General features: G+C 42.7%; 1 protein-coding gene across 8 annotated transcripts in view; it reads right to left on the bottom strand.

The window, feature by feature from the left end:
• The window catches only part of FMNL2 (formin like 2), a 335,482-nt gene extending 331,110 nt beyond the window's left edge, over positions 1-4,372 (bottom strand). For 7 of the 8 annotated variants that reach the window (XM_053598239.1, XM_053598238.1, XM_053598243.1 and 4 more), the window contains exon 1: positions 4,222-4,347. In XM_053598239.1, coding sequence (XP_053454214.1) covers positions 4,222-4,338 — 117 coding nt within the window. In that variant the 5' untranslated portion in view covers positions 4,339-4,347. Of the gene's footprint in view, positions 1-4,221 lie in introns of all 8 variants that reach the window. The other variant, XM_053598242.1, reaches the window with a different exon arrangement.
• Between the last annotated feature and the right edge of the window lie 14,751 nt (positions 4,373-19,123).

The raw sequence follows: 19,123 nt of genomic DNA, 5'->3' as shown, positions 1-19,123 counted from the left end.
GAAAGAAAAAAAGGAAACTGACTCCAATTAATCAGATACCAAAGTAGTTCCCGCTATCAAACATGAGATAATATTGTCCTAAACCATTATTTCCTAATCTGGCTTTTTCAATCTGCAGTACGGCCTAATACCTGATACTGCCCAGAGATACAGCAGATAAGACAGAGAATTTTAAATTGCCCTTCCCTCTTAAAGCTCAAAGAAAAAATCCTTAGGACAGCTTCTCACAAAGGCACCAGAGGCCTCACACTCTAAGCTGTAAACAGTAACTGCAAGCCAAAAACTAGTGAACAACATTATAATGTCTAATATAGAAAGTGGTATTTATGGACAAAGATCATTATTCACATCCACAAGAATCACGTTCATAACATCATCTCGAAAATAAAGGACAGGAGAGCAACTGTGTTTAACACCAATAATTAGAATGTGTTTAATAAATATGATGGAGAGCTACATGGATGTTTAATTATAAATGTGAGGAACCTCCCCCCAAAATACAGGTTGTTACCTATAAAATATGTATACCCGAAGACAGCGGTTCTCAACCTGTGGGTGGCGACCCCTTTGGGGGTCGAACAACCCTTTCACAGGGGTCGCCTAAATACATCCTGCATATCAGATGTTTACATTAGGATTCATAACAGTAGCAAAATTACAGTCATGAAATAGCAACGAAAATAATTTTATGGCTGGGGGTCACCACAACATGAGGAACTGTATTAAAGGGTCGCAGCATTAGGAAGGTTGAGAACCACTGCCCTAAGAGGACAAAAATTGAAGTAGGTGACTGACTTTATAATTATGAAGCACTCTCACATGAAATATATTCAGGTTATGTATGTTACATACAATATATACATTAGAGTATAACACATTGTACACATGAATTTCACTAAAAGGAAATTGTATCACCTAGCACTACCTGAAAGGTGTGTACAAGGAAAGCAAATAGTCAAATGTATACACTAATCAGTAATCTTTTCCTTTAAATAAAGTTTTATGACATTATAATAATACTAAAAACAAAGGGGGGGGCAATTTCAGGGAGTGAGAAGACTCTCCTTAGGAGGATTAAACTAAAATTTGGATCCAATTTTTCCTAGTCATTACAGAAGCTCAGTAATTCTTTTACTTATTAAAAAAAAAATGCACTTTTAAAAGTTAGCCCTACCACTGATTTTAATTAGGTAGTCTTTTACTCTCTCTTCTTTTCTTTCCATTTATACCAATTTTTTTTAGATTTATATCATTTAACCCAAACAAACTGATAGGGAGGGAGGGGATAGTCATTACCTAGGTTTATTCTCTTAAGGTTTTCCAAACCAGGAATAAGATAGACTTCTGTCATTTTAATTTTATTTACTCCTCCCCAAGGTTTTAAATACTCTAGAGCTGGAAGTTGAAATTGTTTTCCTAGCCTGAAATGGCTCATTAATTATTGATGTAAGCCAGGCTTACAAGGAGGTGCTTGGGCATTTTTCTGCACAGTATTGCTATCTAGTTTTCCTCCCAAAACATGATCTTTATTGTATAAGGAAACAAAACCAGTATGCCAACACAATTCCCATTGTCTAAAGCATAGAGAATTTCTCCATATATATATACTTAAAAATCTGCCACCTAAAACTTGTCCTGCAAATCCATCTCCAAAAATTAAATGGTTTGAACTGATTTTTCAAGTTAAAAGCATCAGATATACAACTTGAGAAAAAAACTGACTACAAAAGAAATGACCAACACTTTGTTCATCAATCCACCCATAAGGATGATTTAAAAGGTTTCCTTTTAGCAGCTCTCATAGATTTCCAACAGGTAATTGGAAGTAACAGGAGGTTACTTGGCAGAGTAAACACCACATCAATGGTCCTAATAGGGTCCCCAAGCTAAGACAGTCCCAAAAGATTTGTCTCTATTCAAAAAACCAGTCTGGTATTTATTTTTGTTTTCTGAGAGACATGGAATATTGTAAACAATTTTAAAAGGAACTGCATTCAATAACTGTCTGACGCACAACAGAGTAAAAAGCAGCCACAACAAACAAGCACTGCCCCAAGCAGCTTGTGATACAAAATCAAGAATGTCTACATACTAAATTTGTGACTGCTAGACTTAACAGGAACACAAATCCACCATATTAATGATGGGACATTATTTTTCTAAAGACTAATTCATACCATGTGTTATTAATCAGCAGGGAAACTGAAAGCTTGTGAAAAAAAGTACTATCCCAGTTGAGTAGAACTTAATTGCATTATTGTTATTATTATGGCTGCTGCACTGGTCTCTCTGTGTCACTAGCTCCTCCACCACAAGTATTCTCACACACACACAGAGCACCACAGCTTGGATGGAAAAACAAAAATCCCAGAGCTAGGAGGTAAGAACCATGTGTCTAGTAGAAGAGGATTTTGAAGAAAAACGTTTGCCTCTGGAAAGACAGGTCAAGTATGCACCCAGGCCGCCTTGAGAAGTAATTAAGTCTAGACTGTTTCATTTCAGAGTGTCCCATCTTGCACAACGGTGGGAGCAGCTGTGGGAGATCACAGGAGACGCAAAGCAGGAGGAGCTGCCTCATCTATCTCCTCTTTGCCACAACAGTTTCCAAGTGGCAAGAAAAGCTCCCAAAGCACACAAAGCTAGCCTGCCAGCTACATTATTCCCTGTACCAAACCAGCCCCTTTTAGAGTCCTTAAGAAAGACTATTTAAATATCCCAGGCAGTGTTTAGAGGTCAGAAAACTGATTTCTGGGCGGCGCCTATGGCTCAGTGAGTAGGGCCCCGGCCCCGTATACCGAGGGTGGAAGGTTCGAATCTGGTCCCGGGCAAACTGCAACAACAACAACAAAATAGCCGGGCATTGTGGCGGGCGCCTCAGACAAGGCTGAGGCAAGAGAGTCGCTTAAACCCAAGAGCTGGAAGTTGCTGTGAGCTGTTACACCACAGCACACTATCGAGGGCGACAAAGTGAGACTCTGTCTCTAAATAAAAAAGAAAGAAAAAAGAAAAAGAAAATTGATTTCAGATCTAGGACTCAAGTCCTTTCCCGAAGTTGTAAGGTTAGGTGCCCCAAAACCCGCAGGTTGACAAACGTTGACTGCCTTGATTACAAGTTTCTCTTGCTGCCTAGTCTTAGGGAGTTTAAAGGTAACCAGCAAAGAAAGTGTGCAACTGTGAAGAGTAGGAATGGGTCCAATCTTGCCTGTTTTCCTCCCAACATCTCTCAAAAGGGGCTGAGACACGAAAACTGAAGTCTGGAGACCAACTGCAGCACAGATCCTAGCTGCGTCAAGCCGTCACACCCTGGGGAGCTCACAGCACACCAGGCTCTGGCTGAAAGGCACCCAGAAACTTAGTCGCAGCGGGAAAGAGGAAGAAGGGAGTCTTCCGAGTCCTGGATCTGAGGAGCAGGAAAGCTGAGGGGAGCGGAATGCGGGAGGGAGCGGGGGATTTGGCTGGATGTGCAGGGGGAGGAGAGAGGTCGCCGGCGCAGTCAGGACAACTCGCAACACGTCCCCAGCAAAACTGCACATTTTTGTGGTTTAAGACCAAAAGGGAACACCATGAGATTCTCCCCTGCCAAAGGCGCTTCTCCCGTCTGGGGTTCGGATGGCCTCTACTTGCTTATGGACCGAGGCGCCTCACAGCTGCGGGTCTCCTTTTCCCAACCCGAAAAGCTCCACTCCACCGAGCCGCGACGTCCGCCCTCCAAGTTCGCCTTCGCTCACCCGCCCGCGCGGCACGCGCGGCCGGTCACATGCGCCCGTCTGCCGGGGACCTCGCAGGTCCGGGGCCAGGGGCCCGGAGAATAGTCCGCAGGGGCTCAGGGATTGCGGGAATTTGTTATTTTTAACCCAAAGACTTATGGGCTCGCCGCCCCCTCTTCCCGAGCCCAAGCCACCTTCCCCCTTCACGCCCACGCTGCACCTCCCGGGCACACGCGCTGTGAGGTGCCTCTCCCGCCAGACAATGGGTTCGGGCTGGCTGGGCAGCCCGCCCCGAGCCCCCAGCCCCATGCCGGGTCCCCGAGAGGCTAAGCACAGGGGGCTGAAAAGGGGGCAGCAGGAGTGAGGAGGGGTAGGCCACAATGGAAGCCGGAAACCTCCCCCTGGGGACAGCAGGCTTGCTCCTGGCGCGGGCTGAAGGGGAGGGGGGCCAGGGTCAGCTGCGCCGCCCGGCCGGGGCCCCGGGTCTCCTCGCACCGCCGCCCTGCTCACTCACCAGCACGATAGCAAATCGCTCCTCCAGTTCACCTGGCTCCGGCATTGGCAGCTTCAAAGGCACGTTGTGCGCCCTGAAATCGGTTTGCTGCGAATCCATGCTCCCCGCGTTGCCCATGTCGGCGGCGCGCCGGAGCCGGGGGATGCTCCGGGCCCCTAGCGTCCGCGTCGGAAATCAGAACAGCTCCGGGCGGTCTGCTCCCGCCGGCAGGCGCGATCAGCCCGGCTCCCCGCCCTCCGCCGCGCCCCGGCGGGTGTACGGAGCGCGCAGCTCCCTAGCAGCGCTCCACGCCAAACCGACCCCCGGCCTCCCTCATGCTCCCCGCCGCCCCAGCGCAGCCCCGGCCTCTCTTCCTCCGGAGGGGTCGTCAGGGCGCCGGGCACCTATGTGCATGGTGCTCGCTGGCACACTGCCTCCAAGCCAGCGGTCTGGGCCGGCCGGCGCGTGGTCCCTCCCACTTGGCCTCCCGCCTGGGCTGCGGTCACCACTGACACTTCCCACCCAGGGCCGGCCACTGCTGCGCCCACTCGGCGAGCACCTCGAGCAGACAAACGCGGCTGGGCGCTCCGCTACACAATGACCCTCTCGCCCGGCCCCCGGCCCCCGCCCCCGGCGGGCTCCGCCCACTCGCCCCGCGGACTGCCGGGACGCGTAGTTCCTGCCCCAAGTGTTCGCGGGCAGAGACCACGCCCTCTCTGGAGAACCCTTGTGTCACTTTGACCCTGCCCCCCCACACCCCAACAGTAGATGTAACTACTTTGTCTACATCATATCTGACACTTAGTAGGCACATCTGACAAATGAATTGAACGGATACAATCAATGAGTGAATGCATACATTCTGATTTAAATTTCAGAAAATCGTTGCTGTTTTTAAAAGATCTCGGTCAGTAAGTGACTTCTAAAGTATTGACAAGGTCCTGTTTCTCAAGCTGGGGAGGAGTCCATAGGTGCTTGTTTCATCATTTTTCTGTATATATGTTACGTGTTCTTTGGTGTAATTGAAGTGTTTTATAAGAAAATGTATGACTTGTGGAGATATATATATATATATATATATCTCAGGGGGCTGATATATATATATATATATATATATATATCAGCCCCCTGAGTGGGGTAAAAAGAATACTATTCAATTCAACACACTTGTCAAACAGCTATTATTATGTATGAGTTAGTGTGTTCCTCCGTGAGAGAAAAAAAGAGTTGCTCTTGTTCTGGAATATCTGCCAATCTAGTAAAGGAGAAAATTTACAGAAATAACCGTATTTCCTATGAGATGGATATAATGACAGTGTTGTGGAGGTGCTTTGGGGATGAGCTTGAGGTGCTTTGGGGATGACTTTTGACTGCAGCTCTTATTCCCCCATAGCAGTCTTGAGCCAGGTGTTTTGTAGGGATGATTGAGCCTGACCCTGTCCTCTGGCATATGTTTCAAACTCTAACTACCCATTCTGTAACTCTGGAAATAGAACTGTCTTGTAAGTAACTTTAAGCAGCTGCTCGTACAAATTTCAAGCAAGGGCAACCACCTGGTTAACTTCTGGCTGAACTTCTGCAGGTAGAGTCCTTTCTTAGTTTAATGCAGTGTTTCTTAATTCTGGTTGTGTGTCAGATTCACTGGAGGATTTTTTTGTTGAAACTACACACACCTTGGGCTTTGCCTGGCTTGTCAGAATCTCCTTTACGGAGAGCTGGAGCGTAGGCAGGTGTAGTTTTAACAAGCTCCCCAGGTGATTCTGATATGCAGCTATGGTTGTTATCATCCTTTTGTTAAAAAGCAAGTGCTTCTGGGTAAGGTAACACACCAAGATTCAATCATCAACCACCACATTTCATTCAGATTTATAAACCCATGATACATACCTTAAGCACCGTAGATGCTCAATGGCTGTTTGAATTGATGAGACTTTTACCAAAAGTGTAGGGCACAAATACACTCAAATACATCATGTTAGTTCTACTAAAGAAACAACTGCTTGTCTTTTTAAAGAAGGTAGAGAGTACAAATAAATTCAACTTAAAATTCTGAATAAATACAATCTGTATTTCTAAAGCTTTACTATATCACAGACAAGGACATTACTGATGTAAGAGAGAAAAACAGAGATTTAGATTCACACACACACACACACACAAAGCAATGAAAATGTCTCAGAAGGAAAGCAGTTACTTCAGACCAGGTGAGATATTTCTAACCCACAAATGTATTTATTTTCTTTGTAATCTCTACACATGCACTTTGGATCTGATTGACTCACAAAACCAGCCCACCCAGAGGGTTGCCTTTCCGGATGGCAAGGCTGGAATTCTTTCCTGCAGTTGAGAAAGCCCTTTTATTACATTTATGGCTCCCTATAGCCATATTTCTGCCAGTAAACAAGACCTTTTTGTCCCCTTAAGTCTTATCACATCTAGTCTCTCTCATAAGCTGCACACTCTGAGAGAAAGCCAAGGACAAAGTGTGCAAATCCATGAACCAAAAGATCTTTGCGGTAACTTCAAGGTTTGCAGTCTCTAATATTTGGTTATTATTTATGACTATTATTTTTTTTCCCCCTTGCAGTTTTTGGCCAGGGCTGGGTTTGAACCCACCACCTCTGGCATAAGGGGCCGGCGCCCTACTCCTTTGAGCAACAGGCACCGCCTCTTTTTTTTTTTTTTCTTTTTTTGCCTTTTTTTTTTTGGCAACAAGGTTACTCTGTCACCCAAGCTAAAGTTCAGTAGTGACGTCAACATACTTCACTATAAGCTCAAACTCCTGCAATCCTCCTGCCTCAGCCTCTCAAGTAGCTGCGACCTACACAGGTGCCCACCACAACACTGGGCTAATTTTTCTCTTTTTAGTAGAGATGGGGTCTTGCTCTTGCTCAGGCTAGTCTCCATCTCCCAACCTCAAGCAATTCTCCTGCATCAGCCTTCAAGACTGAGGGGATTACAGGTGTGACCTACCCCACCCACCCTATTTATGACTATTATTAAGAGCAGAAATCAATGAATGCTCATGAGGTTTGTACAATTTCTATGGAAATGTTCATCAAAATCTCAGGAATAATTTTGGGGGAGGGCATGGAGAGAGAGGAAGAAGAAGACATTTCTATTATTTTAATCGTAGCACTCTTCTTTCCTCCACAAAATTAAAATCAGGCAATCATTTTTAAGTGCATACTACATATTCCACTTCTGATTACTAATGTATATAATTTGTTATAGTTGATATTGCAAAATATTGGCAAAAAAGAAATTGTCTATTAAAACTATCCACTCATCTTCCACAGAAACTAAAATGTTAGAACACTTATCTTCCACATGCCAGGTATTTGCAGCTATGCCAAGGATAGCTTGAGCAGGGATTTCCCCATAATGGTGCGAATGCTCTCAGAGAAACTTTTCCATCATTCAAGACAAATGTTTGTACAAGAACTTTTGAGGGATTTGAGGTGAGTTTTATTAGTATCTCCTCAGGTGTTAAATGTGAGGAACTACTCTGTAGCTAAACTCGTTTAGCATCTTAGAAAGGTAATAATGGCCAAGCATGATGGCTCATACCTCTAATCATACCAATCCAGGAGGCTGAAGTGGGTGGATTACTTGAGTTCATGAGTTCAAGACCAGCTGAAGCAAGATTGAGACTCCTCCCCACCCCCCATCTCTACTAAAAAAAAAAAAAAAAAAAATAGAAAAATTAGCTGGGTATCAAGAAGGGCGCCTATAATCCCAGCTGCTCAAGAGGCTGAGGCGAGAGAATTGCTTGACCCAAAGAGTTTGAGGTTGCTGTGAGATATGACATTAAGGCACTCTACACAGGGGGCGACACAGTGAGACACTGTCTCAAAAAAAGAAAAGAAACACAGAATGGTTATAATGTAATCCTAAAATTCTCCTTGTGTGCATAATTATTAAGTGCTCTGTAAGGGGCACAACTATTAATAGTCTCAAACCAAAATTGTAAAGTAGTAATAGCTGGGATTTTAGAGGGCTTGCTGTTTGTCAATTTATAACTACAACAGTCCTTCATTCACAGATCCATCTACATTTATTCGAAGAATATTTACTATGTGCCAGGTGCTGCTCTTGACTTAAACAAATTTTAAACACAGTTTCTTCCATTTTTGCTTCGTATAGCCTTCTTCAAACAGTTACCTTATAGACAAACATATAACTCAACTCTCTGGCTCCCCTTCATCTGAATCAGGAATACTTTTGCCTCCCAACTAACTATGGATTAAATAATATATTTTGCTCATATGGAAAAAGAAAAAAAAAAAAACCCAGTGGAGAAAGGTGGGTATCAGCATTCCTCTGGCAACTCAGTAAGGCTAGGGCCAGTATGAATATGATCCTGAGGTCCTCCCCATGTGCTTACAAAGTAACTGCCAGAGTGTTATGCATCAAGCCTGTCTGTATTCCAGGCAGAATGTAGGAGGAAAGAGGCAATGTCAGTTTAGTCTGTTCCTTTTATCAGGAAAACAAAAAGGTTTGTCCAGAAGTACCACTACCAAACTGCCATAATTCCCCATGTTCCACAAGTGAATGACACGGCCATCCCTAGCTTCAGGAATATCTGGTGGTGTGAGACAAAACCTGGGACTTGACACATTAGAATAGAATCAAGATTCTGGTAACAAAAAGGGAATAGACATGGGTAGACAGTGGGTAGACAACAATAGTTTCTAACCTCTCTCTGACATATTTTGTATCTTTGAATAATACTTTACATTTGCATATGACTTCATATTTTACTAGATACTTTCACTTATTATATTTTATATTTTATCTTCTCAAAACAACAATGAGGAATCCTTTTTTTTTTTTTTTTGAGACAGAGTCTCATTATGTCGCCCTTGGTAGAGTGCCATGGTGTCACAACTCACAGCAACCTCAAACTCTTGGGCTAAAGCGATTCTCTTGCTTCAGCCTCCCATGTAGCTGGGACTACAGGTGCCTGTCACAAATGCCCAGCTATTTTTTGTTGCAGTCGTCATTGTTGTTTAGCTGACTGGGGCCAAGTTCAAACCTGCCACCCTCAATGTAGGTAGCTGGTGCCATAACCACTGTGCTACAGGCGCTGAGCCAACAATGAGGAATCTTAAACCCAACAAAATAATTTTTTTCTCGTTTATACAGTGACAGAAATAGAACTTAGATGTTTTGATTCACAAACCAGTATCCTACCCTGATTTAAAAAAATAGTTCTCCAGTTGGAGAGATTAAAGATGGCAGCCAAGTAACAGCTTCCCTGAAACTGAGCACAGTGAGTCTGGGGAGATAAGACTCCAGACCTTTCTGGCTGGTGGGATCTGCCTATAATCATCCCTTTGAGGATACATGGAGTCAGCAAGGGACTTCTGGACCCCAAGAGAAAGACAAAAACAGTGGGAAACTGGCAAGTGGTTGCGTGTGTTCGATTGACCTAATCACGCCAGCAACCATAAGTACAAGCAGCAGTGAGACTGCAAACCGGAAAGGCCTTACCTGTGAACTGTTTTGGTGTTTGGGGACTTGGCACTCAGTTGAACTGCCTTGGGGAGAGCTTGAGCAGGAGTGCGGAGAACTTTGGGCATTGTCTGGGGCCCCAGACAGAGCCACTGAGCTGGGCTACAGGGAGCCATTGTGTGAGAGAACAGCCTGGGCAAGCTCCACCCTCAGGGTCCCAAAGCAAGGATCGGGCGGGACCTAGTAACCTAGTGACTGAGCAGCCTAAAGGCGGGGACTGAGCTGCCTTACAGCCTTAACCCTTAGGGGCAGAGTGAGACGGTTTTGGCACACTGGAGGCTCGGGCTGTTGCCCTGGGTAGAGTGCTGTGGTGTCACAGCTCATAGCAACCTCAAATTCCTGGGCTTGGCGCTGCCCAGAACTCCATAAGACCTGTGCCGTGACCCCGCACCAACTGGGCCTCCGCATGCCCTGACCAGGAACTGCAGGAGCCGTGCACCCTGCGTCCTCCCTCTTGTGTCCTCCCAGCCTGCACACTGGCCCGCTCGTCTGGCCAGGGATACTGGTGGCCGCGTGCCCTCTGGAGCCCTCCATGCCTCTGCGCCTAGCCAGAGACTGCTGGAGCCTTGGGTGCTCTGTGCCAAACTCACTGGGCACCAGGCACTCCCAGAACCATGCGCACCACCTCCCACCCTGTTGCTGGATCTGGGTGTGTCACACGCCGGAGCTGCTTCCACAACCAGAACTCCCTAGCTGGGGCAGCCCCAGAGGAACTACACAGGGTCACTCCCTACAAAGATCAAGCAACAACAGAGTGATCCCACTGGGATCTAATCTTGGAGAGACACCTCCCCAATTCTGAGGATGGCCAGAGGCAACAGTGAAAAATAATCATGAGGTGAAATCAACAGAAAAACTCTGGCAATATGAATAATCAGAGTAGATCAACTCCCCCAAGGATCAATGGGGCAGACACAGCACAAGATCCCATGCACAAACAAATAGCTGAGATGTCAGAAATCAAATTCAGAATCTGGATAGCAAATAAGATTGAATTAGAACTCCAAGCAGCAACCCAAAAGACATCTCAGGAATTCAACAAATTCAAAGACCAAATGACCAAAGATTTTGACACATTGAGACAAGAAGTTGCAGCCCTCAAAGATCTGAGAAACACAGCAGAATCCCTCAGTAACAGACTGGAGCAAGCAGAAGAAAGGATTTCTGACATGGAAGACAAAATGTTCGAATGCTCCCAAACCCTCAAAGAGGATGAGAAATGAAGGGCAAAAACAGATCACTCTTTCAGAGAGCTCTGGGATAATTCGAAGAAAACCAATACTCGTCTTATAGGGATCCCCGAAAGCGATGAAGTGGCTTCACAAGGCACAGAGTCTCTTTTCCATGAGATTATGAAGGAGAACTTTCCAGACATGCCAAGAGATTCTGAAATTCAGATAGTAGACAGTTTCAGAACTCCAGCACGACTCAACCCAAATAAGACATCCCTCAGGCACATCATAATCAATTTCACTAAAGTTAATATGAAGGAGAAAATTCTGAAAGCTGCCAGACTTAAGAAAACAATTACCTACAAGGGGAAGAATATTAGAATAACTGCAGATCTCTCTGCTGAAACCTTTCAAGCTAGAAGAGGATGGTCATCGACTTTTAATCTCCTAAAACAAAATAAATTTCAACCCAGGATCCTATACCCAGCTAAACTGAGTTTCATTTATGACGGAGAAATTAAATACTTTAATGACATTGACATGTTGAAGAAATTTGCTATAACTAAACCAGCTCTCCAGGATATTTTCAGACCTATCCTCCATAAAGACCAGCATAATCCTCTGGTCTTTATTTAAAGACCACCACAAAAGTAAACTCACCCAGAAAATTTTGATCAAATTCCAACTTCCACAGTCGCAAAAGGATTAAAAATGTCCACTGGACTCTCAAAAGGCTTATCAATATTCTTAATTAATGTGAATGGTTTAAACTGTCCTCTAAAGAGGCACAGGTTGGCTGACTGGATACAGAAACTCAAGCCAGATATCTGCTGCATACAACAATCACATCTTACATTAAAAGACAAATATAGACTTAAGGTGAAGGGATGGTCATCTATATTCCAGGCAAATGGAAAGCAGAAAAAAACAGGCATTGCAATCCTATTCACAGACACAATAGGCTTTAAACCAACCAAAATAAGGAAGGATAAGGATGGACACTTCATATTTGTTAAAGCTAATACTCAATATGATGAGATCTCTTATTAATATTTATGCACCCAACCTGAACGCACCTCGATTTATAATAGAAACTCTAACAGACATAAGCAACTCGATTTCCTCCAGTTCCACAGTAGTTGGAGATTTTAATACCCCTTTAGCAGTGCTGGATAGATCCTCCAAAAAGAAATTTTAGATTTAAACTCAACCATTCAACATCTGGACTTAACAGACATCTATAGAACATTTCGTCCCAACAAAACTGAATACACATTCTTCTCATCAGCCCACGGAACATACCCCAAAATCGACCACATCTTAGGCCACATATCTAACCTCAGCAAATTTAAAAAAATAGAAATTATTCCTTGCATCTTCTCAGACCACCATGGAATAAAAGTTGAACTCAATAACAACAGGAATTTGCATACCCATATAAAAACATGGAAGCTAAACAACCTTATGCTGAAGGATAGATGGGTTATAGACGAGATTAAGAAGGAAATCACCAACTTTTTGGAACAAAACAACAATCAAGACACGAATTACCAGAACCTCTGGGATACTGCAAAGCAGTCCCAAGAGGGAAATTTATAGCACTGCATGCCTTCCTCAAAAAAACAGAAAGAGAGGAAGTTAATAACTTAATGGGACATCTCAAGCAACTGGAGAAGGAAGAACACTCCAACCCCAAACCCAGCAGAAGAAAAGAAATAACCAAAATCAGAGCAGAACTAAATGAAATTGAAAACAAAAGAATTATACAACAAATCAATAAATCCCAACGTTGGTTTTTTGAAAAGATCAATAAAATAGATAAACCTTTGGCCAACCTAAACAGGAAAAAAAGAGTAAAATCTCTAATTTCATCAATCAGAAAAGATGAAATAACAACAGACCCCTCAGAAATTCAAAAAATCCTTAACGAATACTACAAGAAACTCTCTCTCAGAAATATGAAAATCTGAAAGAAATTGACCAATACCTGGAAGTATGCCACCTACCAAGACTTAGCCAGAACGAAGCAGAAATGTTGAACAGGCCTGTATCAAGTTCTGAAATAGCATCAACTATACAAAATCTCCCTAAAAAGAAAAGCCCAGGACCAGATGGCTTTACGTCAGAATTCTACCAAACCTTTAAAGAAGAACTAGTACCTATACTACTAAACCTCTTCCAAAATAAAGAAAAAGAAGGAATATTACCCAACACACACTACGAAGCAAACATCACCTTGATCCCCAAACCAGGGAAAGACCCAACAAGAAAAGAAAATTATAGACCAATATCACTAATGAATATTGATGCTAAAATACTCAATAAGATCCTAACAAACAGAATCCAACAACACATCAAAAAAATTATACACCATGACCAAGTGGGATTTATCCCAGGGTCTCAAGGCTGGTTCAATATACATAAATCTATAAATGTAATTCAACACATAAACAAACTAAAAAATAAGGACCATATGATTCTTTCATTGATGCAGAAAAAGCTTTTGATAATATCCAGCATCGCTTCATGATCAGAACACTTAAGAAAATTGGTATAGAAGGGACATTTCTTAAACTAATAGAGGCCAGCTACAGCAAACCCACAGCCAATATCATATTGAATGGAGTTAAATTGAAATTATTTCCACTTAGATCAGGAACCGGGCAAGGTTGCCCGTTGTCTCCATTGCTCTTTAACATTGTAATGGAAGTTTTAGCCATCGCAATTAGGGAAGAAAAGGCGATCAAGGGTATCCACATAGGGTCAGAAGAGATCAAACTTTCACTCTTCGCAGATGATATGATCGTATATATGGAAAACACTAGGGATTCTACTACAAAACTTTTAGATGTGATCAAGGAATACAGCAATGTCTCAGGCTACAAAATCAACACCCATAAATCTGCAGCCTTTATATATACCAACAATAACCAAGCTGAAAAAACAGTCAAGGACTCTATTCCTTTCACAGTAGTGCCAAAGAAGATGAAATATTTGGGAGTATACCTAACAAAGGATGTGAAAGATCTCTACAAAGAGAAGTATGAAACTTTGAGAAAAGAAATAGCTGAAGATAACAGATGGAAAAACATACCATGCTCATGGCTGGGAAGAATCAACATTGTTAAAATGTCCATACTACCCAAAGCAATATATAATTTTAATGCAATTCCTATTAAAGCTCCATTGTCATATTTTAAAGATCTTGAAAAAATAATACTTCGTTTTATATGGAATCAGAAAAAAACCTCTAATAGCCAAGACATTACTCAGCAATAAAAACAAAGCAGGAGGAATCACGCTACCAGACCTGAGACTGTACTATAAATCGGTAGTGATCAAAACAGCATGGTACTGGAACAAAAGCAGAGAAGTAGATGTCTGGAACAGAATAGAGAACCAAGAGATGAATCCATCTACTTACCGTTATTTGATCTTTGATAAGCCAATTAAAAACATCCAGTGGGGAAAAGATTCCCTATTTAACAAATGGTGCTGGGTAAACTGGCTGGCAACCTGTAGAAGATTGAAACTGGACCCACACCTTTCACCATTAACTAAGATAGACTCTCACTGGATAAAAGATTTAAACTTAAGACATGAAACTCTAAAAATACTTGAAGAGGGTGGCGCCTGTGGCTCAAGGAGTAGGGCACCAGTCCCATATGCCGGAGGTAGCAGGTTCAAACCCAGCCCCAGCCAAAAACCACAAAAAAAAATACTTGAAGAAAGTGCAGGGAAAACTCTTGAAAGAATCGGCCTGGGTGGATATTTTATGAGGAGGAGTCCCCAGGCAGCTGAAGCAGTATCAGAAATACACTACTGGGACCTGATCAAACTGAAGAGCTTCTGCACAGCCAAGAACATTGTAAGTAAAACAAGCAGACAGCCCTCAGAATGGGAGAAAATATTTGCAGGTTATACCTCCGATAAAGGTCTAATAACCAGAATCCACAGAGAACTCAAATGTATTAGCAAGAAAAGAACACGTGACCCCATCTCAGGGTGGGCAAGGGACTTAAAGAGAAACTTCTCTAAAGAAGACAGACGCACAATCTACAAACACATGAAAAAAAGCTCATCATCCTTAATCATCAGAGAAATGCAAATCAAAACTACTTTGAGATATCACCTAACCCCAGTAAGAGTAGCCCACATAACAAAATCCCAAAACCAGAGATGTTGGTGTGGATGTGGAGAAAAGGGCACACTTATACACTGCTGGTGGGAATGCACACTAATACGTTCCTTCTGGAAGGATGTTTGGAGAATACATAGTGACCTAAAAATAGACCTGCCATTCACTCCTATAATTCCTTTACTAGGTTTATACTCAGAAGACCAAAAGTCACAATATAACAAAGACATCTGTACCAGAATGTTTATTGCAGCCCAATTCATAATTGCTAAGTCATGGAAGAAGCCGAAGTGCCCATCAACCCACGAATGGACTAGCAAATTGTGGTACATGTATACCACCGAATATTATGCAGCCTTAAAGAAAGATTGAGACTTTACCTCTTTCATGTTTACATGGATGGAGCTGGAACATATTCTTCTTAGCGAAGTATCTCAGGAATGGAAGAAAAAGTATCCAATGTACTCAGCTCTACTATGAAGCCAAATTATAGCTTTCACACGAAGGCTATAACGCAACTATAGCACAAGAGTGTGGGGAAAGGGTCAAGGAAGGGGAAGGCGGGGGAGGTATTGATGGAGGGAGGGTAATGGATGGGGCCTCATCTATGGTGCATCTTAGAATGGGTACAAGCGAAACTTACTAAATGCAGAATACAAATGCCTACATACAGTAACTAAGAAAATTCCTTGAAGGCCACGATGAACAGTTTGATGAGAATATTTCAGATTGTATATGAAACCCACACATTGTACCCCTTGATTGCACTAATGTACACAGCTATGATTTAACAATAAAGATAAATAAATTAAAAAAAATAGTTCTCCAGCTCAGCACCTGTGGCTCAGCAGCTAGGGCGCCAGCCACATACACTGGAGCTGGCAGGTTCAAATCCATCCCAGGCCTGCTAAACAACAATGACAGGTACAACAAAAAAATAGCCCGGCGTTGTAGGGGACGCCTGTTGTCCCAGCTACTCAGGAGGCTGAGGCAAAAGAATCACTTAAGCCCAAGAGTTGGAGGTTGCTGTAAGCTGTGATGCCACAGCACTCTACTGACAGTGAGACTGTCTCAAAAAAAAAAAAATAGTTCTCTGAAATTATTATCACTTAGAAAATAAGATATAGTCTCTATATATTATTATTCTGCTAGATCAACAGAATGGAATGGAGAATCTAGAAATAGGACAACAGATATATGGACAATGGGTTTTTGACATAATGCAATAGCAATTCAGTGGAGAAAGACAAAGTCTTTTCAGCAAACAGTTGGAACAATAGTTGTGGAGAGATTGGATATCCACATGCAAAAATGAATTTCTATGCAAAACCCATGTCATTTACAAAACAGAAGCGGAAAATCTAAAATTATAAAACTTCAGAAGAAAATATAGGAGAAAATCTGTGTCATCATGACTTACACAAATATTTCTTAGGTATGCCAAAAAGAAAAAAAAGTGATAAATTGGACTTCATCAAATTTAAAACATCTGCTCTTCTAAAGGCATGATTAACAGAATGAAAAGACCTATTGCAGACCAAGAGAAAATATTTACACACTACATATCTGATAAAGGACTTGTACCCAGAATGCATAAAGAATTTTCAAAACCTAATAAGAAGACAATAGACAAAAGAGTTGAACACACACTTCACCCAAGGAAACATACATAGCTAAGAAACATATGAAATGATGCTCCCCATCTTTTCCCTTTGGGGAAAGGCAAATGAAAAGCACAGTGGGATACCACCATGTCCAGTATGTGCTGTCATAGCAAAGTACCTGAAACCGGGTAATTTATAAAGAACAGAAATTGACTGGGTGCAGTGGCTTATGCCTGTATTTCCAGCACTCTGCGAGGTTAAGGCAGGTGGATTGTTTAAGCTCAGGAGTTCAAGACCAGCCTGAGAAAGAGGGACACCTCATCTCTACTAAAAAAAAATAGAAAAACTAGCTGGATCTTGTGGAGGCTGCCAATAGTCCCAGCTACTTGGGAGGCTAAGGCAGAAGGATCACTTGAGCCCAGGAGTTTTAGGTTGCTGTGAGCTGTGATGCTATGACACTCTACTGATGGTGACACAGTGAGACTCTGTCTCAAGGAACAAAAGTGTATTTCCTCGAAATTCTGAAGGCTAGGAAGTTCAAGCTCAAGGCACTAGCATCTAATAAGGGCCTTCTTTTAGTGGCATCCCATAGTGAAATGACATAGTGGAAGGGCAGAGAGGGCAAGTGGGGGCTGAACTCTTACAAGGAACTCACTCCTTATAAGAGAACAAGATTAATCCATTCACTCTGCCCTCATGGCCTAATTACCTCTCATTAGAGCCCAGTCCTCAACACGTGCTCTGGGGATTAAATTTTCAACACGTGCTGTTGGGAGCACACATTCAAACCATAGCAACTATATACCTACTAGAATGGCAAAAATTAAAAAGACTGGCTATAATAAGTGTTAGCAAGGATGTGCAGTAACTAGAACTCTCATATCCTGTTTGTGGATTATAAAATAATACAATCACCTTAGAAAGACAGGTATTTCTTAAAAATTTAAATGTAGGGCGGCGCCTGTGGCTCAGTGAGCAGGGTGCCAGCCCCCTATACCGAGGGTGGCAGGTTCAAACCCAGCCCCGGCCAAACTGCAACAAAAAAATAGCCGGGCATTGTGGTGGGCGCCTGTAGTCCCAGCTACTAGGGAGGCTGAGGCAGGAGAATCGCCTAAGCCCAGGAGCTGGAGGTTGCTGTGAGCTGTGTGACGCCACGGCACTCTACTGAGGGCCATAAAGTGAAACTCTGTCTCTACAAAAATAATAAATAAAAGAAAAAAATGTAAATGTACACTCTGCCCTATGATCTACCTATGAGCCATTTTACCTTTTGAGAAATACCTATGAGTAAAATGACTCATTTTACTCATAGGTATTTCTCCAAGAAATATGGAAGGATATGACCATACAAAGACTTTTACATGATGTTCATAGAAGCCTTATTTGTAATAACTGAAAACTAAAATCAATTCAAGTGTTAACCACAAATGAAGGATTATGCAAACTATGGAATATTTATATAATGGAATGTTACTCAGCAATAGATATGGACATCCAACATGGCTGAATCTTAAAATAACTATAGAGGCACCCTGTGGCAGGTGTCTGCAGTCCCAGCTACTTAGGAGGCTGAGGCAAGAGAATCACGTAAGCCCAAGAGTTTGAGATTGCTATGAGCTGTGATGGCACAGCACTCTACCGAGGGTGGCATAGTGAGACTCTGTCTCAAGAAAAATAATAACTATACAGAGGCTCAGTGAACACTAGTTTATCTAGAAGCTGCACCAAGGCGGGTGGATTGTCTGAGCTCAAGAGTTCGATTCCAGCCTGAGCAAGAGTGAGACCCCCGTCTCTAAAAATAGCCAGGTGTTGGGCGGTGCCTGTGGCTCAGTCGGTGGGGTGCCGGCCCCATATACCGAGGGTGGCGGGTTCAGACCCGGCCCCGGCCAAACTGCAACCAAAAAAAAAAATAGCTGGGCGTTGTGGCGGGTGCCTGTAGTTCCAGCTACTCAGGAGGCTGAGGCAAGAGAATCGCTTAAGCCCAGGAGTTGGAGGTTGCTGTGAGCTGTGTGATGCCATGGCACTCTACTGAGGGCAATAAAGTGAGACTCTGTCTCTACAAAAAATAAATAAATAAATAAATAAAAATAAAAATAGCCAGGTGTTGTGTCCAGTGCCTGTGTTCCCAGGTACTTGGAAGGCTGAGGCAAGAGGATTGCTTGAGCCCAAAAGTTTGAGGTTACTGTGAGCTATGATGCCATAGCACTCTACCAAAGGCAACAAACTGAGACTGTCTCAAAAAAATAACAAAATTGAAATTTTTTTAAATTTTTAAAATTAAAAAGCAGAATCTGCAATGATGGCAAATTTTAAAATCATGAAATATAAAATAATTCAGCATATATCTTTTGATCCCCAATACAGGTTTAGCCTTTATTTGTACATGGAACCTCCTTCCTGAGCACTTCGCTTAGTTGCATGTTCTACTGATATCATGAAAGTTTTAATGACTTTGTTTTTCTGTTTGTTTGTTTATTTTTTGTTTTTTGAGA

The sequence above is a fragment of the Nycticebus coucang genome, chromosome 7 (genome assembly GCF_027406575.1).
Source record: "Nycticebus coucang isolate mNycCou1 chromosome 7, mNycCou1.pri, whole genome shotgun sequence".
NCBI classification, from domain to species: Eukaryota; Metazoa; Chordata; class Mammalia; order Primates; family Lorisidae; genus Nycticebus; species Nycticebus coucang.
This window is presented reverse-complemented; position numbering and strand designations above follow the sequence as displayed.